Below are 24,668 nucleotides of genomic sequence, written 5' to 3' on the forward strand. Positions count from 1 at the left end.
CCGCATATGGATATTTTAAATCACCATTCTATAGAGGCGGGGACTGAGAATCAGAGGGCGAGCACTTGGACTAGAGGTGGCTGCAGCTGGGGCCGGCTCTCTTGAGAGCACCCAGCTTCTCGGCGGGCTCTGCAACCCCCCAGACCCCACAACTCGTCAGCCCGCCGCGGTCCTAGCCTCGCGTCCTGGCAGCCTCTCCTCCCCGTCTCTGCGTCTGGTCGCTCATCGCCATCTTTGAGCCTGGCACGGGGCCGCACTTCCGCTCTACGCTCCCCAAACCAGGGGTAGCCGCGCATGCCCAAGCATGCCCCTACTGGGATGAGGTATCCAAAACTGGCCATGCTTGTCTCATCCTGGCCAAGAATAATAATTTATCTCGTTCTCCGAAGTCTTGGAGGAGGCGATCTGACCAATTCAAAAATGGTGCGGAGAGCTTCACCTCCCCTTTCTTCCGCTCCGGAGGCGCAGGGACGAGGGTCACGTCGCGATGCGCAGGCGCGGTAGGGCGGAGCTATCTCCATGGCAACCCGCGCTCAGCCCAGGCAGCTTTACCCCGCGGGAAGCGCGGGAGCCGAGGCGCTGGCTACAGGCGGGGCTGCGAGCGCCGAGGGGCCCGGGCGGTCAGGGCCGCTGCAGGACGAGACCCTGGGCGTGGCGTCTGTGCCCTCGCAGTGGAGGGGCGTCCAGGGCATCCGCCGGGAGACGGTGAGGGCCCGGACCCGGCTCGGGGCGTCGCGGGCGGGAGGGCGAGGGTCCGCTCGCGGTCTCCGGGCGGCCAAGTGCTGGCGAGCCACCAGGTTATTCCTGTACTTTCACCCACAGAGGCTAACCCTTGCGGTATCCTCGTGCCAGTTGCCCCAGACTCTGAACAATCACCAAAGCAGTTTTTCTTCAAGACTTCTGAAGACCTCATGTTTCGAAGGATTTAGTGTGAACAGCAATGTTTAGGCATTTTCAACGGACTTTGCTTAAGAAAAAGACCAGATTGCATTTCGAGGTCGAGATAATCCGGTTTTCTAGCAGTTTAATCAATAGCACGCATGGCTGGGTGTTTTGAGGAGGTGAGGGGCAGAGCTCCTGGGCACAGGTCTTCTCCAGAGGGGTCTTCGTGCAGACTTTTTAAAAAAAGATTTTATTTATTCATGAGACACACACACACACACACACACACACACACACACGCAGTGGGAGAAGCAGGCTCCATCCCGGGAGCCCGCCGTGGGACTCGATCCGGGCTCTCCAGGATCACACCCTGGGCTGAAGGCGCCGCTAAACCTCTGAGCCACCCAGGGATCCCCATTTTTTTTAGACTTTTTTTTTTTTAAGATTTTATTTATTTATTCATGAGAGACACACAGAGAGAAAGAGAGAAGCAGAGACAGGCAGAGGGAGAAGCAGTTTGTGCAGACTTTGAAGGCCTCCTGTGTGCCAAGGGCTTTTTTGGCACTGGGACCCCCTTCCTGGAGCTGACATGGGGCCATTTGCAGGGTACAGCCAATAGGCAACTTATGTAATAAGTAAATTATGCTGTGTGCTCCCTAGGAGGTGAATAGTGCTATGGACAAAAGCAAAAGAAGGGTGAGGGATTGAAAGGCTGAATTGGAGAGTGAAGGGGTGGGTGAGCCTCACTGAGAAGGTGACATTTAAGGAGTGAGTTAGTTAGTCAACAAGATACCTAAGGTTGAGCGGCCAGGCAGGGCAAACTGCAAGTGCAAAGGCCCTGGGGTTGGAGCCGATCTTGCATGTTTGAGAGGGCAGAGGGACTGGAGAAGAATGAGGGAAGGGAAAGTGGTCCCCACTGAGGTCAGAGAAGATAAACAGAGGCAGGTCAAGTAGGGCCTTGCAGATCATTGTAAGGATGTTGGCTTTTCCTCAGTGAAAATGGGTGCATTGTAGGGTGCGGCAAATTTACCTGTAGAGAACTCTTAGCTTGCCACCCGAGTGGCCGAGGAGAGCTGAGATCCTCACCAACACTTGTGAACTGTCCATGAAATCTTACTTGAAGACAGATTTCTTGCTTTGGGCCAACAGTCTGCATGCAGGATTTGATCTGGCTTCAAAGTATTCCCTACTTAACTGTGCTCCCTAGAAAGCACAAATGGGTATTTTAATTAAATCTGTCCATCCTTATCACAGGTAGATGTATACTTCACATTTACTGGCTTTTAAGAATACTTGAAATAGGGCAGCCCAGGTGGCTCAGCGGTTTAGTGCTGCCTTCGTTCGGCCCAGGGCCTGATCCTGGGGGCCTTGGATCGGGTCCCACGTCGGGCTCCCTGCCTCTCCCTCTGCCTTTGTCTCTGCCTCTCTCACTCTCTTGTTGTGTCTTTCATGAATAAGTGAATAAAATCTTAAAAAAAAAAAAAAAAGAATACTTGAAGTAGCTCGTTTGCTGAAGACCCAGATTCTAGAAGACTTTAGGTTGGAAACCCTGATTCAGGCTAACTTTTTTTCTTACAGAGACTGAAATGCAGGCAGGTTCATTTTCTTGTGACTATAGTTTTAGCCTGTAGAGTTCTAAGAAGGAATTCGAACTCTTGAGTTGTAAGAGCTTTTATCTGTGAGGGTTGTTTCCTTGGACTGGCATCTCCGGTCCTATTAGAGATTTTTGATTAAGTTGTAAGAATGTTGCAAGGGTTGGGAGAAGAAGGTAAATTACTTTTTTTTTTTAAATTTTTATTTATTTATGATAGTCATACAGAGAGAGGGAGAGGCAGAGACACAGGCAGAGGGAAGCAGGCTCCATGCACTGGGAGCCCGACGTGGGATTCGATCCAGGGTCTCCCGGATCGCGCCCTGGGCCAAAGGCAGGCGCCAAACTGCTGCGCCACCCAGGGGTCCCGGTAAATTACTTTTTTTCCAAATTAACTTTTATCTCTTTATAGAAGTTAATGTGTTCAAAATTTTTTTTTAAAGGCAGAATTTTTATTTTTTATTTATTTTTAAATTTTTATTTATTTATGATAGTCACAGAGAGAGAGAGAGAGAGAGGCAGAGACACAGGCAGAGGGAGAAGCAGGCTCCATGCACCGGGAGCCCGACATGGGATTCGATCCCGGGTCTCCAGGATCGCGCCCTGGGCCAAAGGCAGGCGCTAAACCGCTGTGCCACCCAGGGATCCCCAGTGTGTTCAAAATTTAGAAAAAAAACGGATATGCAGAAAAAAGAAAAATCATCCCATTCCCCATTCAGTTTATACTTGTTCCAACTGTGTTGTCTGTTTTGCCCCATTAAAAAAACAAACAAACTTTCCATGTTAAAATTTTTTTTTGGTGGGAGGGATGCCTGGGTGGCTCAGGGGTTGAGCATCTGCCTTTGGCCCAGGGCATGATCCTGAGGTCCCAGGATCAAGTCCCACATCGGGCTCCCTGCATGGAGGAGCCTGCTTCTCTTTCAGCCTGTGTCTCTGCCCCCCCCTTTCATGAAATAAATAAAATATTTTAAAAATTATTTTTTTAAAATAATTTCATTTTATTTAACTAGTCTCTTGATGGGTTGTTAGGCAATTTCGAATTTTTCTTTTTTTTTAAGATCATACTTATTTACTTTTTAAAAAGATTTTATTTATTTATTCATGAGAGACACAGAGAAAGGCACCCCAGAGAAAGGCACCTCAGGCATCCCAGAGAAAGCCCAGTGTCTGGGATCAGGATTCTGATCCTGGGACCTGGGATCCCTGGGACCTGGGATCATGCCCAGAGCCAAAGGGAGACTCTCAACCACTGAGCCACCCAGGTGTCCCTCATACTTATTTATTTGAGAGAGCACAAACAGGGGAGAGGGGCAGAGAGAGAAGGAGCAGTAGACTCCCCACTGAGCAGGGAGCCAGATGAAGGGCTTGGTCTCACGACCCCTGGACCATGACCTGAGCCGAAGGCAGACACTTAACTAACCGAGCCAGGCGACCCTCGAATTTTCCTTTTATCAATAAACTCCATGATGAATGTTTTAGCTAATTTTTATTGAAAACAACTCTGTAAGCTAATTTTAAAATACAGTTCCTTAATTTTCTTAAAAGTCTTTTTGGAAAAGTTGACCATTGGTCTCTGTGTGGCCCATGTAGTGGTGCAATATTCGAATGTGCTTCCATGTTCCAGTGATGGGTTTTTTCTATTTTAATTTTTTTGAAATATTTTAATTATTTAGTCTACAGGTGAAGGGTGAAGGGGAGAGGGAGAAGGAGAGATAATCTCTAGCAGACTCCTCACTGATCATGGGGTTGTCCTCATGACCCCGAGATCAATGACCTGAGCGGAAATCAAGAATCAGACACACCTAACCAACTGAGCCATCCAGGCACTCCTTCTTTTAAAAATTTTTAAAAAAGATTTTATTTTTTAAGCTCTATACCTGATGTGGGGCTCGAACTTACAAGCCAGGTACCCCTTTTCTTTCTTTCTTTTTTTAAAAAAAAATTTTCCCCTTTTCTTTCTAAATATTAATCGTCTTTGGCCTGACTTGACTTTTCTTGTCATATTCTAATCTGTTCACAGAGGGATAGTGTCGTGGACTTGGTTTGAGCCGGGAATGCACACAGTCTTTAGGGCTTTGGGCCAGTCAGGTGATCTCTTCTTCTGTAAAGTGTGTCCTTGTGAGAGTACTTGATGAGGGGTTAAATGAGATCATGGGTGAGAAAGCAGTTTGAAAGCCTGGGGTTGCTCAGGTGGATGGTATAGGAGTGTCAGGCACCAGTCCAGCTGCCTGAGATGTAAGGTATGTAATTATCTCCTTGTTCATCCCGCTGTTTCTCAAACTTGGCTGACACTGGAATGTCCTGGAGACTCTTTTTTTTTTTTTTTAATTATTATTTTTTTTTATTTATTTATGATAGTCACACAGAGAGAGAGAGAGAGAGAGGCAGAGACACAGGCAGAGGGAGAAGCAGGCTCCATGCACCGGGAGCCCGACGTGGGACTCGATCCCAGGTCTCCAGGATCGCGCCCTGGGCCAAAGGCAGTCGCCAAACCGCTGCGCCACCCAGGGATCCCCTGTCCTGGAGACTCTTGAAAAATATGGATGTTTGAGTCCTACCTTCAGTGATTCTGGCTTAATTGGTATATGGTGTAACTTAGGAATCTGATTTTATTAAAGCTTCTCAGGTCATTTTAAGGGTAGCAAAATTTGAGACTGCCAATTAAATGCATCTTTCTTTCCAAGAGCATTACTTTTCTGAAGCCTGATTCTGATCCTAGGAAAATGTGGGTGTGTTTTTTTACTAAAAAAAATTGTGGTGAGGTGCTTGGCTGGCTCAGCTGGTAAAGCACATGACTCTTGATCTCAGGGTTGTGAGTTCGAGCTCCATGCTGGGCATAGAGATTACTTAAAAATAAGTAAAATTGTGATAAGATTCATATAATAGAAATTTTACTATTTTATTTTTTTTTTTTTTAAGATTTTATTTATTTATTCATGAGAGAGAGAGAGAGAGAGGCAGAGACACAGGCAGAGGGAGAAGCAGGCTCCATTCAGGGAGCCTGATGTGGGACTTGATCCCTCGTCTCCAGGATCATGCCCTGGGCTGAAGTTGGCACTAAACCGCTGAGCCACCTGGGCTGCCCGAAATTTTACTATCATCTATCTATCTATCTATCTATCTATCTATCTATCTATCTATCTATTTAATTCATCCATTCATGAAAGATAGACACAGGCAGAGGGAGAAGCAGGCACCATGCAGGGAGCCTGACGTGGGACTCGATCCTGGGTCTCCAGGATCATGCTCTGGGCCGAAGGCAGGTGCTAAACCACTGAGCCACGCAGGCTGCCCAAATTTTACTATTTAAAAAAAAAAGATTTTATTTTTTGGGGAAAGAGAGCGTGTGCATGCACGCACTTGCACGCTTGAGAGCATGAGTCTGAGCAGGAGGAGGGGCAGAGGGAGAAGCAAGTTCCCCACTGAGCAGGAAGCCCAATGCAGGGCTGGATCCCAGGACCCTGGGATCACGCCCTGAGCCAAAGGCAGACGCCTAACTCACTGAGCCACGCAGGTGCCCCAGAAATTTTACTGTTTTTACGTATACAATTGTCAATTACATTCAATGTTCAATGATCACCACCTATCTAGTTCCAGAACTTTTCCATCCATGGAATGCATTTTGGACATTTAGATCTTGTCTTCCGTGGACTGTGAGCTCCCAGAGGGTAGGAGAGTGGGTCTTGTGTACTTTTGCACCTCCCAAAGGCACCTGGGAAATACTGGATTGAATAATTCTCCTGTGTGCTGTCTTGTAGGATGCATCTCTCCTCTCCTGCTTTGAATTAAATTAGCTGCCTACCTGCGGGCTCTTCTTCCCACAGATGGGCTGCTGCTTTCTCATCTTGGTGGCTTCCGTAGCGTATGTCACCCCCTGCTGGAGGGTGTTTGTTTTAACCTGGAGTCTGGCCTCTTACAGATTTTCAAGGAGAATTAAATCTGTGGCTCTCTACCTTTGAGTTTGCTAGAGTGTAGGTACTAGATTTTTTTTTTTTTTTCCCCAAGGAGCATGAGAAAAGATTAAGAGGTTAAGATGACACCAAGATAGTCTGCAGTAATTGCAGCTCCAAGGTGGTCTAGCACGTCGGCAGCTCCCAGCTTCTATGGAAATGTCTGCTCTTTCCCTCCTCACATGGCTGGCTCCTGGCTCCACGTCAGCCTTTGAATAGCTGTTTTCTGCCCTGATATACTCAAGAGGCAAGTTCACCTGGACAGGAGGTTGTGCCTTGATGTTGGTTCCAGGCTCAGTTATTCTACACTCACGGAGGCATCCTGGGACAGTTGTCCATACTGCACTACGAAACTCCCTCAGCTCAACTTTGCATTCCTGCCTCACCTTGTCTGCTCATTTGCCATGAATTGTCCTCACACTCGGGTCCAGTTGAGGTGGTGCTCACATGTGGGCTTTATAGTGTGTGCATGGAGAGCTGCTGACCTAGGCCAGAATCTTCTTTTTTTTTTTTTCTTTTTTTTTCAGAATCTTCTTTGCTCCTGTCACACCTGCCTTCTCCTTGGGTGTTCAGGACCTGATGGGGAAGGAGGTGAAGGAGGGAGGCCTTGGGGCTAACAGCAACCTGAAGAAAAGGGAGACTCTGGGGAGGACTAGTGGAAGTGGGTCTGCTGGAAGTGGCAAGGTGACAGCGACAAGCCATTCCCAACACAAGAACCCAGCAGCACCCCTCAGGTGGGCTTGACAGCATTCCTTAGCCTCTGGGGATGAGCCATGTGCTACCCCACCCCAAGTGAAGCCCCAGCCCCCAGAGTAGTGGAGATAGAAAGGGGGATAGATGTGAGCATGGTCTGTACTGGGTGAGGGTGAAGGGTGATGGATCTTGGGCTGTGGCCCTGGGAAGCATATAAACGGGTGAGGCCAACATGTGGGGGTTGAGTAACAGCACCGCCCCCCCCCCCCCCCCCCGCAGCATCAGCATTACCTGGGGGCTTGTTAGCACAGCACTCTCAGCCCCACTCCAGGAGGCTTGTGTTTTAGCAGGCTTCCAGGTGATTTTGGGGCCTGCTCATTGAGAGTGCAGATCTAGAATGGTCTTTGAGGTCTTTTCCACTCTGGAGTCAGATGTGCTGGCTGAGGCTAGTTGGGAGGATGAAGTGAGAAGAGGTGTGCTTCTGGTATTTGGTGGCGGTGGTTACTTCCCAGAGGAGTAGCAGGGGCCTCGACCTTCAAACACGTATTTTCTCTGTGGTGATGTATTTCCTCAATTAGAAGACACACCCCGATCCTCAGCCATTTTAACAGATCGTAAAAATTGATGTGTTTCATAAATGACTTGTTTATTTTATTTTATTTTATTTTATTTTATTTTATTTTATTATTTTTAAAAATATTTATTTATTTATGATAGACATAGAGAGAGAGAGAGAGGCAGAGACACAGGAGGGAGAAGCAGGCTCCATGCCGGGAGCCCGACGTGGGACTCGATCCCAGGACTCCAGGATCGCGCCTTGGGTCAACGGCAGGCGCCAAACTGCTGAGCCACCCAGGGATCCCCATGACTTCTATATTTAATATAGTTTCTCCCCTGAAGAGCTACTATAAAATAGTTGGAATGTTGTTTTGTTTTTTTTTTTTAAGATTTCATTTATTTATTCATGAGAGAACCAAAGAGGCAGAGACACAGGCAGAGGGAGAAGCAGGCTCCCTGTAAGGAGCCCGATGTGGAACTTGATCCCAGGACCCTGGGATCACGATCTGAGCCAAAAGCAGGCGCCCAACCTCTAAGCTCTAAGGCATCCCAGTTGGAATGTTTTATAATCAATATGTCCTAGAGTCAAGAATATGTATATGTTTTATCCTTTTCCTTGAGAGGGTGGGGGGAGGGGTAGAGGAAGAGAGAAAATTCTTTTTTTTTTTTTTTTTTTTTTGGAAGAGAGAAAATCTTAAGCAGCCTCCACATCCATCTCAGAACTCGCCGGGTGGGGTAGGGGGACAGCTTGATCTCACAACCCTGAGATCATGACCTCAGCTGAAATCAAGAGTCAGACACTTAATCAACTGAGCCACCCAGGCGCCCCATATCTATTTATCTCTACACCCTATGTGGGGCTCGAACTCATGACCTGGAAATCAGGAGTTGGCATGCTCTATTGACTGAGCCAGCCAGGGGCCCCTAGATGTTTTTATTATTTATTTATTTTTTTAAAGATTTTACTTCTTCATTCATGAGTGACACTGAGAGAGACAGAGACACAGGCAGAGGGAGAAGCAGGCTCTCTGTGGGGAGCCCGATGTGGGACTCAGTCCCAGGACCCTGGTATCATGACCTGAGCCAAAGGCAGATGCTCAACCGCTAAGCCACCCAGGTGTCCTGAATGTATGTTTTTAATAAGAAAGTGACTGTTCTACTCATGACTTTGAAGTTGTCCTGCTCCATGTTGGTATCCCCTGGAAGGGTTTCTCTGGCTGGCCGGTTTCTGAATAACCAAGTTGCCAGTGGCACTGGTCAGTCTTTGACCTCAAAGGCAGAGCCCAGTGTTCTGTCGGTGGGTGGTGGCCGGTCTCTAGGCCCAGTGGGGCCATTTCCTCTGTCAATGATGAGTGTTCTGAAACTGATCAGCCAGTCCTAGATGCCAGCCAGAGACCCCTTATTTCAGAAGTGAGGCCTTGATGGGTGGTGGTCTGGGGGTCAGGGAGCCTTCCCGGAGGTCAGTGTCGGACTCTGGTGGCAGATGACAGCAGTCAGCCACACCAGGCACTTCTCTTCAGGAGGCAGGGGAGTCTCCTGGGCTTCTCTGTGGCAGTGCAGGTGGTCCTGAGGAATCAGGCTTTGGGGCCCACTTTCTCTCAGCTCTGCTCTTGCCATCCCTGCCCTGAGGCCCCTCTCTGCTTGTCTCCTGGTCACACTGTGGCACTGGCTGAATGTCGGGGCCCAAGTTTCCAGGTTGCAGTTCCAAGCCTGTGCTGTCTAACTCGTAAAATCTTTGTCTCTTGTAAGGTTCCCAGAGAGACCTAGGTTAGGTCTCCTTCCCATCCAGTGGGCATGATGTTGGGGCATGTTTTTTGTGGCTTGGGTAGGAGTCCTGACATTCTAGGTGTCTTCAGACTCTCTTGGGGGCAGAAGAGCTGGGCTCCCACCCTGGGCTCTGCTCTCTGAGTCTCATTGCCTCCCTCTCTGAGGGGGGCTTCAGACTCCAAAGCATGGAGGAGCCTGGTCATCTTGGTTTGAGAATTGTTTCCCTGAGCCACGCCTCCCAGTGTGATTAAAGTCTGCCCTCCACCCCCCAGTAAAGTCTGGCCCCAGTACCTTTTTCCCTGCAGTACCTCTGCCTGGGAGATGTGGGAGGCAGGCTACAGCCCATCATCCCTAACACTCTCCTTCCTGGCCTTGTCGAGGCCTAGGAAGCAAGGACTCCCCCTTGGCCACAGCTCCTTTTCTGACATCTCAGATGGAAGTGTTGGTCCAGTCACACACTGCCTGGAATGAGAGGTACCATTGTATACAGGGTGGCCTTGGGCAAGCCCTTACCTTCTGGAGGCCTTGGAGCTCCATCCCCAGATAGTCTGGGCTAGTCAGGGTCAGGCCAGATACTTGGGTCTTTTTTTTTTTTTTTTTTTAATATTTATTTATTCACGAGAGACAAAGAGAGGCAGAGACACAGGCAGAGGGTAGGAGAAAGAGGCTCCATGCAGAGGGCCCGATGTGGGACTCCCAGGAATCCTGGATCCTGCCCTGAGCCCAAGGCAGATGAGCCACCCAGGCGCCCCGAGATACTTGGATCTTGAACCATAGGAACCTACTTCTGTGTCCCAGAACTAAAAGAGTAATGGTGGTTTCCTTCCAGTTCACAGAAAAAAACATTGCTGGTGCAGTATCATTGGTTTTGAGTTTTCATTTTCTCCCTAATTTTCTCTAGTGTTTTGACATTTGTTACTTGCCTGAGTAAGCAAGCAGCAAAGAAGTATTAGTAGAGATAGCGGGGAACCTGAGTGGCTCAGTCGGTTGAACATCTATCTGCCTTTGGCTTGGGTCATGATCCCAGGGTCCTGGGATTGAGCCCCATGTGAGGCTCTCTGCTCAGCGGAGAGTCTGTTTCTCCCTCTCCTGCCTGCCCCACCCCACCCCCTTTGTGCTCTCTTACTCTCTGTAAAATAAATAAAATCTTAAAAAAAAAATACTAGTAGAGATAGCTAGAGAGGTGACAGCTCGCTGTCTCTTGTGGACATTTTTGCTTTACATTAGGACACTGGGTAACATTCTTTTAGAAACATTTTTCCGAGTTCATCTGACATGATTAGTGGCCAGGACGTGGGGCTATTTGGGTGTGAACACCGTGACCCAGAGACAGTTTGGTGTTGAGGGGGTCAGAGGACCTGGATCCAAGCCCTATTTATGTGTTTATGCCATGTGAACTTGGACAAGTTATTTCTGTGTCTCAGTTGTCATGCAAAATAGAATTTCCTTCATGGGTGATTGTGAGCATGAATAAGATAGGTGAGAACTCTGGGGACAGTGCCTGAGTGAGTGCTTAGTGACCAACCATCTTACCATTCTCGTGGCTTCTGGAACTTTGATTTTCACCCAGTCTCTTAGAATTTTGGCTCAGCCTGTATATTTTCTTTTTTTTTTTTTTTAAGATTTATTTATTTATTTATTTATTTATTTATTTATTTATTTATTTATTTATTTATTTATGATAGAGAGAGAGAGAGAGAGAGGCAGAGACACAGGCAGAGGGAGAAGCAGTCTCCATGCTGGGAGCCTGACGCGGGACTGGATCCCAGGACTCCAGGACCACACCCCGGGCCAAAGGCAGGCGCCAAACCGCTGAGCCACCCTGGGATCCCCTCAGCCTGTATACTTTCTGATTGATCCCCATGCCCATCCATGAACTCCTCAATGTGCACACTCCACTGGTACTGCGGGGTTCCTCCAGTGCTGTGGCTTCAGGTCACGTCTCTGTTGGATGCTCTCCAGAGCCTCATGCCTTGTGACCAGTCTCGGGATCCTCGACGCCTCCACTGCTTTTATGTTCTCTTCTTCCAGAATCTGCCATCACATCCCGCTGTGGTCACACCTGCTCTCCGCTCCTCACTCTGCCTGAGCCGCCCAAGAGGCATGGCCCTGCTTTCAGCCACCCTGTGGCTCACACCTAGAGGTGTGGCTCTCAGACACGTCCTGGCCTTGCCTTTGCTCACATGCCGCCCTCCTCACCCAGTGTAGCTGGGCACGCTGCCTGCTCCAGTCTGAGTGTGGGGCCTTTTCTACTGTAAGGTTTTGCTCTGGGCTCCCCACCCTCAGCCCCTGTCCCTGTCCGGGACCCTCTCCTGCAGCTCTCCACTTGTCCTTCACACCTCAGTTCAAGTGCCACTTCCCCAGAGGCCTCGCCAGCTGGTCCCTTCTCTCCCACACCTTCACTGCACTTAGCGCTGTAGGTAGTTGATGGGTTTTTCTTGTTTCTATATCCTAGGCCCCTGTGGAAGCTCCTTGGGCACAGGAATCTTGCATGTTTTTGTTTTCTGCTGTATCAATAGTACCCAGACAGTGCCTGGCAAGTGGATATTCAGTAAATAATTGTGTGTGTGTGTGTGTGTGTGTGTGTGTGTGTGTATGTGTATGTGTATGTGTAGCATAGTGGAGAAATATATAACATATATAGTATATATTTATAACATAGTGTATATAGTATATATATATTTAGAACATATATATAGTATATAGTATATATATGTAGTATATATATAACATTAATAGTATATATATAACATATAGTATTATGGTTTTAATGAAATGAGCTTGTGCCAAATACCACACAAAGTGCAGGGGATATAAAGAGAGATCAGACCAGGTTCTGAAGCTGGAGCAGCTCAGTTTAATGGGAGGTAGATAAGCAAAGAGAATTTTGTGGAATGTGAAGGGGAGCGTGGGTACAGATGTTTGATGTTCTAGCAAGACCTGCTCTCATGTGGGTTCAGCTCCCTTCCTTCAGGCTTACTAGCGCTGGCCTAGTGCCCAGCACTGCCCAAGATGGGGGCACAAGGGTCTGGGCCTCATCATTGCCCTGTGTGTTCAGGTGCCTGGTGAGGGGCCACATGAGCAGAGCCACTTATAAGACAGAGATGTGTGGTAGAGGGCCCCTGTTTGGTAAATGATGGGTCGTGTCCGTAAGAGAGAGGCTGATCTGTTGTCTGTCCCTGTGCCCAGCTAAACAGGGGCAAGGGATTGGAGGCAGATGGCAGGGTGGAGAAAAGAGGCAGCCGGGGAGAAGCCTGCCTTCTACCTACTAGCTCATTACAGACATACTCGCTTCTTTTTTTTTTTTTTTTTAATTTAATTTATTTATGATAGTCACAGAGAGAGAGAGAGAGAGAGAGAGAGAGAGAGAGAGGCAGAGACATAGGCAGAGGGAGAAGCAGGCTCCATGCACCGGGAGCCTGACGTGGGATTTGATCCCGGGTCTCCAGGATTGCACCCTGGGCCAAAGGCAGGCGCTAAACCGCTGAGCCACCCAGGGATCCCAACATACTCGCTTCTTTTGATCATGGGGGGCGGGAGGGATCTTGGACAGTGCCTGCCAAGATGCCATGGGGTAATTGTGCTGGTCGCCAGGTTTGAGGTGCTTCCATGTGCTGGTTGAGATGACCACTGCTGGCTCTAATGTTACATGATTCTTATTATTGTCAGTATCTTCAAAAGGGTGCTCTTAAAAAAAAGGGGGGGGGACACTTCTGCATCTGCTCCAAATAGTGTCATAGTGTTACCAAAAGTCATGAGTCAGGCTCTTACTGGGTCATGTTGGCTGACCCTGGACCACTCACTGTGACTCAGGGCGCATAGGAGGTTTGGGGAGGTCCTCTCCACCCACAGCACACAGATCGGGCTCATCCTTTGGAAGATGGGCCAATTACAAGAGGAAGGGGGCAGACAGGGTGACCAGACGCCCAGGGGCCTGAAGGTAAGCGGCCGCATGGGAGGCAAGTGGGCGGGTGGGTGAGGCTGGGTAGTAACTGCTGGGTTGTGATCTTCTGCAGAAAAGTTGCCAGACGGCGAGCATTGCCACCGCGGAGGCGGCTGCCCAGACCTGGAAGCATGTGGATGCCGAGGTGCAGACGGAGGCTCCTGTGCCGGTCGGTGTGCTGCCCGCATCCCAGTACGACGGCCCCCGGCTTGCAGCCTTTCTTCGGAGGGTGGAGGCCATGGTTATTCGAGAGCTGAACAAGAACTGGCAGAGCCACGCTTTTGACGGCTTCGAGGTGAATTGGACTGAGCAGCAGCCGACGGTAGGGAATCGGCCAGTGCGGCCTGGAATAGCCCCTCACCTGTGCTGCTGTTCAATCCTCAGCCCTGTGTTAAAGTCCTTTTTTTAACCGCCCAGATATTGATAATAGCAATAATAGTAACAGCGTTTACTGAGCTCTTATATTTTGCCAGGTGTATAGTTTTTTTTGTTGTTGTTGTTTTAAAGATTTTATTTATTTCTTTGAGAGAGAGTGAGAGAGATCACAGAGGAAAAGTGAGAAGCAGACTCGCCACTAAGGGGAGGGCCTGATGTGGTGTTCAATCCCAGGACCTTGAGATCATGACCTGAGCCAAAGGCAGACACTCAACCCACTAAGCCACCCAGGTGCCCCAGCCAGGTGTATAGTTTTATAAGAGTAAGTCATCGAGGGGCACCTGGGTGGCTCAGTCGGTTAAGTGGCTGCCTTTGGCTCAGGTCATGATCCCAGGGTCCTGAGATCAAGCCCTGCATTGGGCTCCCTGCTCATTGCCTATGGCTCCCCCAGGTTATGTGCATGCACTCTTTCTCTCTTGCTCTCTCTCTCTCTCTCTCTTTTTTTTTTTTTTAAGATTTTTATTTATTCATTCATGAGAGTGACAGAGAGAGAGGCAGAGACACAGGCAGAGGGAGAAGCAGGCTCCATGCAGGGAGCCCCACGCAGAACTTGATCCCAGGACCCTGGGATCATGACCTGAGCTGAAGGCAGACGCTCAACCGCTGAGTCACCTGGGCATTCCTCTCTCTCTCTCTTTTTTAAGATTTTATTTATTTAATTGACAGAGAGATCGAGAGAGAGAGAGAGAGAGAGAGAGAACACAAGCAGGGGGAGCTGCAGGCTCTCCAACGAGCAGGGAGCCCAATGCAGGGCTCAATCCCAGGACCCTGGGGTCATGATCTGAGTCAAAGGCAGATGTTTAACTGACTGAGCCACCCAGGTGTCCCATCACTCTCTCTCTCTGTCTCAAATAAATAAATAAAATCTTAAAAAAAAAAAAAGGGTAAGTCATCGAGGCTTCCCTGCTGTCAAGAAGTAGGTGCATGGTTACATCGGTCCACAGCTGGGAGGTACTGGTAGGTACAGGTGGAAGACTGAGCTGAAGTGACTTTTCCAGGATCACAGAGCTAGTCAGCAGTAGAGGCAGGATTTGAAACCAGGAAGTCTGTGGACCGAATTTTTTTTTTTTTTTTGGACCGAATTTTCTCACCACTACTTGGCTGTGCCTCCCCATGCAGCGTACAGTGAGTGCTCTCTGTGTCATCTCATTCACTTCTCAGCCCTGGGATGATCTCTATTTTGTGTCAGGCCCAGAAAGGCTTAGTGACTTGTCTGTGGTCACACAGCTATCATGGGGCAAGCTGGGATGTGAGCCCTGGTCAGTATCACTACTTTGCTCCAGTGACCTCAGCGTCTCCAAGGCTCCATTCAGAGCTGTCACCCTGTCTACTCAGGTGTCCAGCCTCACTGACAGCCCAGGCTTTGGGATAAGGGAGCCTCTGAATGATTGGGGGGCTCTTGGCCCTGGCTTCATGGGCCTCAGCCTCTCCTGTGGACAGGCTGCTTGCTCAGTGCTACATGCCCTTGACCAACCCCAGAGCCTTAGTGTTCTGGGCCAAACTTTTTATTTTTTATTTTTTATTTTTTTTATTTATGATAGTCACACAGAGAGAGAGAGAGAGAGAGAGAGAGGCAGAGACACAGGCAGAGGGAGAAGCAGGCTCCATGCACCTGGAGCCCGACGTGGGATTCGATCCCGGGTCTCCAGGATCGCGCCCCGGGCCAAAGGCAGGCGCCAAACCGCTGCGCCACCCAGGGATCCCTGGGCCAAACTTTTTTTATACAATGCTTTCTTCCTCGGGAAACAGAGATGAGTAACTCTGTATTCAGAGGTCATAAGCCCTGCTCTAGCCCCTCCTCCTCCTCTGTCTTCTTTCCACCTAGTCATAGGAAGGCATGGGAGAGTCGATTTGTTTGAGGGAAATCCTCAACATCATTCTGGAAAGCAGTTGCTGAGGTCACACCCCATTGGGCCATCCTTGAATCTTTGTAAAGCTGAGCACAGGAAGGGCTCAGTGACCAGGTAAGATCTCAGCACGTCCTTCATCCTTCGCTCCTTGCCTTCACTGATGCCCCACACCCCCCATTTTACAGTTGCATTTAGGGAGGTTAAGTTTCTGCTCTTTATTTGTAGCACTTCCCTCATTTCTATGGATTTTTTTTTAAATATTTTATTTATCCACTCATGAGAGAGACACAGAGGGAGAGAGAGGCAGAGACACAGGCAGAGGGAGAAGCAGGCTCCATGCAGGGAGCCCGATGTGGGACTCGATCCAGGGTCTCCAGGATCATGCCCCGGGCTGCAGGTGGCACTAAACTGCTGCGCCACCGGGGCTGCCCTTTTTTTTTTTTAATTTTATTTATCCACTCATGAGAGAGACACAGAGGGAGAGAGAGGCAGAGACACAGGCAGAGGGAGAAGCAGTATTTCTATGGATTAATTTGGTCCAAGCCTGTATTACTTTCTCCCCCTTTACAAAATATCTGTTTTCTGACTACAGAAGCAACATGTGTTCATTATAACAAACCCAGGCATTCCAGAGACACAGAGCATATACTGTGTGGACAGAGGGAGGGAACACGGTGTTCCCAGGCCTCAGCTGTTTCCTGTAGTACACGCTACACTAACACAGCATCCCATCATTACTAGTGTTTGTCATTGAGAACATTTCTTTGTTTTTTTTTTTAAGATTTTATTTATTCATGAGAGACACAGAGAGAGAGAGGCAGAGATACAGGCAGAGGGAGAAGCAGGCCTCCCGTAGGGAGCCTGATGTGGGACTCCATCCCGGAACTCCAGGATCATGCCCTGAACCAGAGGCAAGATACTCAACCGCTGAGCCACCCAGGCGTCCCAAGAACATTTCTTTTTTAAAGATTTTATTTATTATTTATTTGACAGGGAAAGAGAGAAAGAGAAGGGGCAGGGGGAGAGGGAGAAGCAGGCTCCCCATTGAGTAGGGAGCCCGACTTGGGGCTGATCACAGGCCATCATGACCTGAGCCGAAGGCAGACTCTTAACCATCTGAGCCACTCAGGTGCCCCAAGCACATTTTAAATAAAAAATGGAAAGCACTATACGTTTTCTTTATGACTTTTCTCACTTGCCAGAGCTTTCCATGTTAGTTCCTGTGCAGTGGCTGCGCTGTGTCCCACCGCAGACATGCCATCCTTCATCTCAGTCCCCTGTGGGACTCAGCGAGGTATCCTGTAGAAACAGGCGGACTGGTGGGCCATAGGGCAGCACCCTCTGAGTGGCAGCATGGTAGCTGCCTCACGGCCGTGCGTCTGAGCAGGGTTTGGAATGCCAGGCAGACCAGAGCCTACAAGTTGGCTATCGTATTAACAACGTCAGCGAATCTTTCTCTCTCGTTGCTTCTTTTGCATCAGTGTTGTATTGATTTCCTCAAAGCAGGGTTATTATTTTGGCCATTGGGGGTTTTTCTGTGTCTACTTCTGCTGTCACAGTGTTGGTCATGTCATTTCATGACTGTCCTTGGCACCACTGCAGTGGCTGTGGAAGGGCCGGCATGCTGCTCTCATAAAGAAACCATGATTTCAGATTTCTCAAAACAATGTGACAACCTTGGAGGGGCACTTAGAAATCGAAGATGAGGGAGTGATCACCCCAGGGGCTACCACCAGGACTTCTGACCTCCTGGCTCTGCTGGTTCCTTCCTCTTGTTTTGCACACATGTGTGGACAGCCGTGTGTCACGGTAACTGATCTTGGGGTCTTTTCTGGTTGGAAGCAAAGCCCGTTCTGTGTTGTCAGGTAGCTCCAGAGACTTCACACTTGTCCTTTTATTTATTTATTTTAAAGATTTTATTTTTATTTATTCATGAGAGACACAGAGACACAGGCAGAGGGAGAAGCAGGCTCCGTGCAGGGAGCCCGACGTGGGACTCGATCCCGGTTCTCCAGGATCACACCCTGGGCTGCAGGCGGTGCTAAACTGCTGTGCCACCCGGGCTGCCCACGCTTGTCCTTTTAAAATACCGCCTCCTGTTTCATCCGCACACTTTATTTTTTTGAGCTAAGTTTATCAAGGTGTGTTCTCTATGCGGGTCAGCTCACCGTTAGTGCTGTTCTGAGTCTTGGCAAACACACGGCCACCGTGTTGAAGGTGCGGAGCATCCCCATCTTCTACCTGTAGTCCCATCTTCAGATTTTCAGTTGTTCTGGTTGTTGCACTTATAAGTAGTGTTATGACAAACACTTTATTGGAACCAGAACCCAGATCAGGAAACCAAAGTAGGGGATCCTTGGGTGGCTCAGTGGTTTAGCACCTGCCTTTGGCCCAGGGCATGATCCCTGCCAAGGAGTCCCGGAATGGAGTCCCACAATCGAGTCCCACGTCGGGCTCCCCGCATGGAGCGTGCTCCTCCCTCTCTCTCTGCCTGTGTCTCTGCCTCTCTCTCTGTCTCTCTCATGAATAAATAAATAAAATCTTAAAAAAAAAAAAGGAAACCAAAAGTAGTGAGACCTCAAAGGTTTTCTTGAGTTCCTTCCACTTCCTACCCCACCATACAGCTTTTCTTCTTTTTTCTTTTCTTTTCTTTTCTTTTCTTTCTTTTCTTTTCTTTTCTTTTCTTTTCTTTTCTTTTCTTTTCTTTTCTTTTCTTTTCTTTCTTTTCTTTTCTTTTCTTTTTTCTTTTCTTTTCTTTTTTTCTTTTCTTTTCTTTTTCTTTTCTTTCTTTCTCTTTTCCTTTCCTTTCCTTTCCTTTCAAGTTTTTTTAAATAATCTCTACACCTAGCATGGGGCTCAAACTCATGAGCCTGAAATCAAGAGTTGCATGCTCTGCTGTCTGAGCCAGCCAGGCGCCCCTGTACACAGGCTTGGTTTTAAATAACAGATTTATTGAGAGATCATTCACATCCCATATAATTCACCCATTTAAAGTTTACAGTTTGGGGTGCCTGGGTGGCGTGGTTGGTTAAGCATCTGCCTTTGGCTCAGACCATGATCTTGGGGTCCTGGGATTGAGCCCCGCATTGGGCTCCCTGCTCAGCAGGGAGTCTGCTTCTCCCTTTCTCTCTGCTCTGCCTCCTTCCGCATGTGCATGTGTGCTCCCTCTCTCTTTCTCTCAAGTATAAATTAAAAATCTTTAAAAAATAAAGTGTACAGTTCAATAAGTGTTTGTTTCTAGAGTTGTACGACACTGGCACAATTTTAGAACATTTTCATTACCCCCCAAAAGACAGCCCATATCCACTAGCAGTCACTTCTCATTTCCCTCCAAATCCCTGGGTGTCCCTCCTCCCTCTGTCTATAGATTGTCTAATGTGGATGTTTCACATAAATGGAGTTGTATACGAAGCAGTCTTGGTGACTGGCTTTTTCACTTGGCAGAATGTTTGGCGAGGCTGGTTGTGTCCTGGCTCTTTCCTTCCTGTAGCTCAGTAGCCCTTCCCCCACTGAGAGATGCATCGCATTGGTCAGCTGGTGGACATTCTGGCTGGTAGGAGTAACACTGTGAACATTTGTGTACAAGTTTCTGCGTGAGCAGTGTTTTCAGTTCTCTTGGCTGTGTACATAGGAGCGGAATTGCCGGGTCATATTAGAGATCTGTATTTCAGCTTTTGAAGAAACACCAGATTGTTTTCCCACGGTGGTCGTGCCATTCTGTCTTCTTGCTAGCAGTGAGTGACAGTTCCCACCATACAGCGTTTTATACTTTTTAGGTTCTTTCTATTGGATACTTCTTTTTTTTTTTTTTTTTAATGATAGTCACAGAGAGAGAGAGAGAGAGAGGCAGAGACATAGGCAGAGGGAGAAGCAGGCTCCATGCACCGGGAGCCCGATGTGGGATTCGATCCTGGGTCTCCAGGATCGCGCCCTGGGCCAAAGGCAGGCGCCAAACCGCTGCGCCACCCAGGGATCCCGGATACTTTCTTTATATGGGGTCATGAGGTCAAGGAGCAGTCAGCTTTTCACATGGGTTTTGATCTGTGCTGCAAATCCTGTCCCAGAAACCTTGGGCTGACCGCTCATGGTGGCCAGCATTGCCAGCCTGCTCTGAGCTGTGAAAGAAGATGCTAGACCTTTGTGTATAAAGGCCTGTGGCACCGAGTATAGTCACTTTGTTGTGAAGCCATCACTATCATCCAGTTCCAGAAGCTAAAGCTTTTATTGTTGTTTTGAATGGGGCGGAGGGGCAGAGGGAGGGGGAGGATCTTAAGCAGGGGTCATCCTTGAGTGCAGACCCCAACATGGCGCTCGGTCTCATAACCCTGAGATCATGTCCAAAGCTGAAAACGAGCCAGACCTTAACCCACCATGCCACCCACGTGCCTCAGAAGCCAAGCTTTTGAAATGGTCTGTAGAACAGGGTCTAACTCTGATCCACAACCTGGCATCTACCCTGGTTTATAAGATCTTTTCTTCTGGGTTTTTCGAAGTATCCTGTGAGGAGTGGTGTTCGTTTTTTATTGTTTTTTTTTTTTAAGCTTTTTTTAGTGTATATTTTTAAGATTGTATTTATTTATTCATGAGAGACACACACACACACAGAGGGAGAGGCAGAGGGAGAAGCAGGCTCCATGCAGGGAGCCTGATGTGGGACCCCATCCCAGGTCTCCAGGACCACACCCTGGGCTGAAGGCGGCGCTAAACTGCTGTGCCACTGGGGCTGCCCGAGGAATGGTGTTTGGATGAAGCCTCCACATTTCCCTCCAGGACTGGGCAGTAGACTTTGATGGCTGGGAGGTCCAAGCCTATGTGTATTTTTTTTTAGGTGCCTACAAGGTAACCTGTTGGTTGGCTCTGGGCTCAGGGTTGGGGATGGTCTGTCTCTTGCAGGTGACCTGTCTGCACACCCTGGGTTACCCTCCAGCCCAAGGGCAAGGTCTGCATGTGACCAGTGTCTCTTGGAACACCACAGGGTCTGTGGTGGCCTGTGCTTATGGCCGGTGAGTGGCAGCAGGGGAGGCTGCAGGGCAGTGGAAGGTCTGGAGACTGGTCTAAGCCTCTTTCCCTGTCTTTTTGGTGAAGGGTTGACCTGGGGCTTGGCCGTTCTGGAGTCTTTTTTTCCTCAAGGCTGCCTGGGCACCAGGTTGGCTGGAAAGAGCCGAGGAGGGAGGGGCTTAGCATCCAGGAGTCCCGGTGCCCACCTGCCAGCACAGGGCAGTGAGCCCTGGGCCTGCCTCCTTTTCTGTATGAGCTTTTTCCTGATGTGCCAGGGCTCCCCCACCCTGCCGTGGTGTAGACCCATCCTTGGCTCCCTGGAACCCTTTTCTTGAGGTCATGGCCTTGAAGTGCCATGGAGATTCCTGTGCCACTTCAGTACCTGGTACAGTCTGGGTGTGGCAGGGACACAGAGGCTGATTTGTTTGGGGTGGGCTGGGGGAATGGTGGGTCAGGCGATAGGGGTAAGGGGGGGATGAGTCCTGGCCTCGAGGCAGAGCCAGCTCGGGCTCATTCCTGTGCAGGTTGGATGATGGGGACTGGAGCACCCTGAAGTCCTTCGTGTGTGCCTGGAACCTGGACAGGCGAGGCCTGAACCCCCAGCAGCCATCGGCAGTGGTGGAGGTGCCCAGCGCCGTCATGTGCCTGGCCTTCCACCCCACGCAGCCGTCCCATGTTGCAGGTGAGCCTTGAGCCTGCCTCACTCTGCTTCCTTCTGTGCAGAGGGTGGCCAGAGGTGAGCTCTCCACTGCGCCCTGAGCCCCCAGGCACGGCTAGAGCGAGTCCGCTGTGGGGGAGAGAGAGTGTGGAGAGAGAGTGTAGGTGGCCCTGATCCCTGGGCTCAGGTGAGGATGCTGAGCGGGCTGTGCCAGGTATGGCACTCGGAGGAGGAGCAGGAGGCGGGGAGGCTACAGAACTGGCAGAGGGTTGTCGTGGAGTCTTGTTGGGGTGTGGGCTGTGTAAGGGTATAGCCCAGTCAGGACCAGGGGCAGGGTGACATGGGCACCCTCGGGGAGCGTCAGTGGTGATTGGGGCCACACATGTTGGGAAGAGGGGCTTGTCCTGGAGGGAGGAGCTGGGTACCGGGCCGAGATCAGCCTGGCAGCGGGAGAAGCTTCCTGGGGCGTGTGAGGCTTGCAGGGGGCTGGGGTGTGAGGCTGAGGCTGAGGGCCAAACCAACTTTCCTCAAGGTGGTTTTGGGGAAGTGGTTCCACATCTTGGCTCCGCAAGTGGGAAGAGAAGCCGGGGTGCAGGGTGTGAGTCAGCTCTTGGTCCCACAGGTGGGCTGTACAGTGGCGAGGTGCTGGTGTGGGACATGAGCCATCCTGAGGACCCGCTGCTCTGGCGAACGGGCCTGACAGACGACACACACACGGACCCCGTGTACCAGGTCAGAGCCGTGGGCTGCTGCTGGGGGGTTGGAGGAGGCCCCATCCCTTTCCCCCTGAGCTGGGCTGTGCTGTCACAGGCCTGCTTCTCGAGGCCAAGTAGGAGCGAGGGCGCCCGCCTGGCACAGCTGCGGCCGAAGGTCACCGGGGAGTTGGCGGCTGGAGAGCTGCTTTCAGTATTCTCAGAGGCCCCAGGGCATGAGTCACATTCCGCCCCCTGGCTTGGCCCACCCCCAGGGCTCTGGGCCGCTCCGGCATGACCCCCTCACTCCAAGCTGCCACAAGAGGCACCCTGCTGTCCGGGCCTGCCCACTGTCCTGGCCTTCCCCGGGCTCAGGGAGGGACCTCTGCAGCCTGGGGACCGCCGCCTGCCCCGGAGTGTGAGGTGGCTCCAGGCCTACCCCAGAATCCTCGTTTTCCTAGAAGGGGCAGGTGGGGCGGAGGGGAACCGTTGGGTCTGTTGGGAGGTGGGGGCAGGCTGGGAACAAGCAGCTTTCCCCCGACCTTGGACCTGCATCCTGTCGCCCCAGGTGGTTTGGCTTCCAGAGCCCCGGCACAGCCACCGCTTCCAGGTGTTGAGCGCGGCCACGGACGGGAAGGTGCTGCTCTGGCAGGGGCTCGGGGCAGGCCAGCTGCAGCTCACGGACGGCTTCGCACTGGTGGTGCAGCAGCTCCCCAGGAACACCAAGCTGAGGAAGGTATGTGAGGCCCCAGCTGCCGCCCCCAGAGGGCCTCGCCCCATGAGCAAGCCTCCGGTGGGCGGGGGCTGGAGGGGGCAGGCAGCTCCAGCACCGGAGCTACCGGTCGGTCGAGAATTTACTTCTTGACCTCCTTGGGCCACGGCGCCCATTTGAGTGACGGGCTCTTTGGGACTCTGGGCCTGGATTCCCTTGGCTCTGCCCTGCCGTTCATCTCTCCACAGCCTCCCCGGGGAGAGACCGAGGTGGGCGCCACGGCGGTGGCCTTCTCCAGCTTTGACCCCAGCCTTTTCGTTCTGGGCACGGAAGGCGGCTTCCCACTCAAGTGCTCCCTGGCGGCGGAAGAGGCCGCCCTCACGCGGAGGCCTAGCTCCGTGCCCCTGCGGGCGCCGGCACAGCTCATCTTCTCTCCCCACGGGGGTCCCATCTACTCTGTGAGCTGTTCCCCCTTCCACAGGTAGAGGAGGCCACCGGGCACCGGGAGGGCGAGGGGGTCCCACAGAATTGCTGAAAGGGCCTGCAGTCTGTCTTGGGCCCAGCTTTTCCCCATTTGAGTTCTTGTGCCCAGAGGGTGTTGGGCCCTCATTCCCTAAAGGGGTCCCTGGTTTGGGGGTCCAGGGAGGCCCAGTGGACCAAGACACCCAGCACTCACCCCCTTGCCTGGCTCTCTGCCTTGCATCCTGTCTAGGAACCTTTTCCTGAGCGCAGGGACGGACGGCCACATCCACCTGTACTCCATGTTGCAGGCCCAGCCCCTGGCATCCCTGCAGCTGTCCCACAAATACCTGTTTGCTGTGCGCTGGTCCCCAGTGCGCCCTTTGGTGTTTGCAGCCGCTTCTGGGGAAGGTAGGAAAGAGGACACCAGACTTTGATCCACTTGAGTGCCATGGGCCCTGCACATATCTGGAATTCTGAGCCGGGAGAGACGCACGGGGCTGGGAGGACTCCCTCGTGTGGGAAGGGTTGCTGAACCAGGCAGTAGCCTTACTTTGTGCTGTGGCCCATAGTTTCTCTTCCCAGGTGCACAGGGAACTTAGAAGAGGGGCAGAGGCTATTGGTTGGGGCCTCTTGGCCCATGAGTCTCTCATCTGCAGGTGATGTACAGCTGTTTGATCTCCAGAAAAGCTCCCAGAAACCCACAGTTTCAATCAAGCAAACCCAGAATGAAAGCCCTGTCTACTGTCTGGAATTTAATCACCAGCAGACTCAGCTTCTGGCTGCCGGCGACGCCGAGGGCACAGTAAAGGTATGGCAGCTGAGCACCGAGTTCACGGAACAAGGACCCCGGGAGACCGAGGACTTGGAGCAGCTGGCAGCTGAGGTGGCCACCTAAGTGACAGCAGGGCTCCGTGGGTGGAATGCCCCCAAATATGGGGGCAGGTGGGGTGAGGCCACACCTGTGCTGAGCTATGGATTTCTCGTAGAAGCTCAATGAAGACAACATGAACATACGGGGGGAAGAGTCCTTTATTTGTCTTTTACATGAAAACAAAATGGAGGGGGGAGAACAAGAAGGGAAATAGCCAGCTGTTTAGATTTCTCGAGTCGGAATGGGGCAGCTGGCTTCACAACAGGAATCTGGGTCCCCACAACCACAGGGCAAGTGCCACTGGACCGGAAGTGGCTTAGTGAAGCACCATTTCTACTAAGTCTTATCCCAAGCTAAGCAGACATAAGCTTACAGTGGGAGGTGACACTGGAATACTTGAGCACAGAGAGGAGGTGACATGCAGCAAGGTGACGGCGGGGCAGGCAGCGCAGGCCAGGCTAGGCTGGGAGCAGGATCAGTTCACAAAGAGCGAGCGGGTGAACTCCACGTAGTCGAAGGCAGTGGGGAGTTCGCGGCCCTTGCCATCCACGTAGGGCTTCATGTGGGAGACGCAGTAGTCGGCTTGTTCTCGAGTCAGGTTCTGGT

The 24,668-nt window shown here is 50.8% G+C and overlaps 2 protein-coding genes across 13 annotated transcripts in view; one reads left to right on the forward strand and one right to left on the reverse strand.

Moving 5' to 3' along the window:
• Positions 1-504: 504 nt before the first annotated feature.
• Positions 505-24,204, forward strand: DYNC2I2 (dynein 2 intermediate chain 2). 3 transcript variants are annotated; one of them, XM_038549168.1, is made up of 9 exons: positions 505-705; positions 13,458-13,706; positions 20,563-20,672; positions 21,192-21,349; positions 21,948-22,057; positions 22,586-22,753; positions 22,978-23,210; positions 23,442-23,599; positions 23,848-24,204. In XM_038549168.1, exons 1-9 carry the CDS (start codon positions 520-522, stop codon positions 24,084-24,086), a joined length of 1,611 nt encoding a protein of 536 aa, XP_038405096.1. In that variant the 5' UTR covers positions 505-519; the 3' UTR covers positions 24,087-24,204. The 3 variants fall into 3 exon arrangements, with proteins under 3 accessions (XP_038405096.1, XP_038405097.1, XP_038405098.1); XM_038549169.1 differs by having other exon boundaries at positions 13,458-13,679; XM_038549170.1 differs by lacking the exon at positions 505-705 and adding an exon at positions 1,026-1,061.
• The window catches only part of SPTAN1 (spectrin alpha, non-erythrocytic 1), a 61,663-nt gene continuing 61,197 nt past the window's right edge, over positions 24,203-24,668 (reverse strand). For all 10 annotated transcript variants that reach the window (XM_038549160.1, XM_038549167.1, XM_038549166.1 and 7 more), the window contains one exon: positions 24,203-24,663. In XM_038549160.1, coding sequence (XP_038405088.1) covers positions 24,538-24,663 — 126 coding nt within the window. In that variant the 3' untranslated portion in view covers positions 24,203-24,537. The remainder of the gene's footprint in view (positions 24,664-24,668) is intronic.

The sequence above is a fragment of the Canis lupus genome, chromosome 9 (assembly GCF_011100685.1).
Source record: "Canis lupus familiaris isolate Mischka breed German Shepherd chromosome 9, alternate assembly UU_Cfam_GSD_1.0, whole genome shotgun sequence".
In the NCBI taxonomy this organism is placed as follows: Eukaryota; Metazoa; Chordata; class Mammalia; order Carnivora; family Canidae; genus Canis; species Canis lupus.

Bases quoted from the DNA above. Each gene is read 5' to 3' on its own strand.
- DYNC2I2 (XM_038549168.1), top strand. From the start codon at position 520: ATGGCAACCCGCGCTCAGCCCAGGCAGCTTTACCCCGCGGGAAGCGCG. The intron at 22,058-22,585 runs GTCAGAGCCGTG...CTGTCGCCCCAG, and splicing joins ACACGGACCCCGTGTACCAG to GTGGTTTGGCTTCCAGAGCC. The intron at 23,600-23,847 runs GTAGGAAAGAGG...TCTCATCTGCAG, and splicing joins TGCAGCCGCTTCTGGGGAAG to GTGATGTACAGCTGTTTGAT.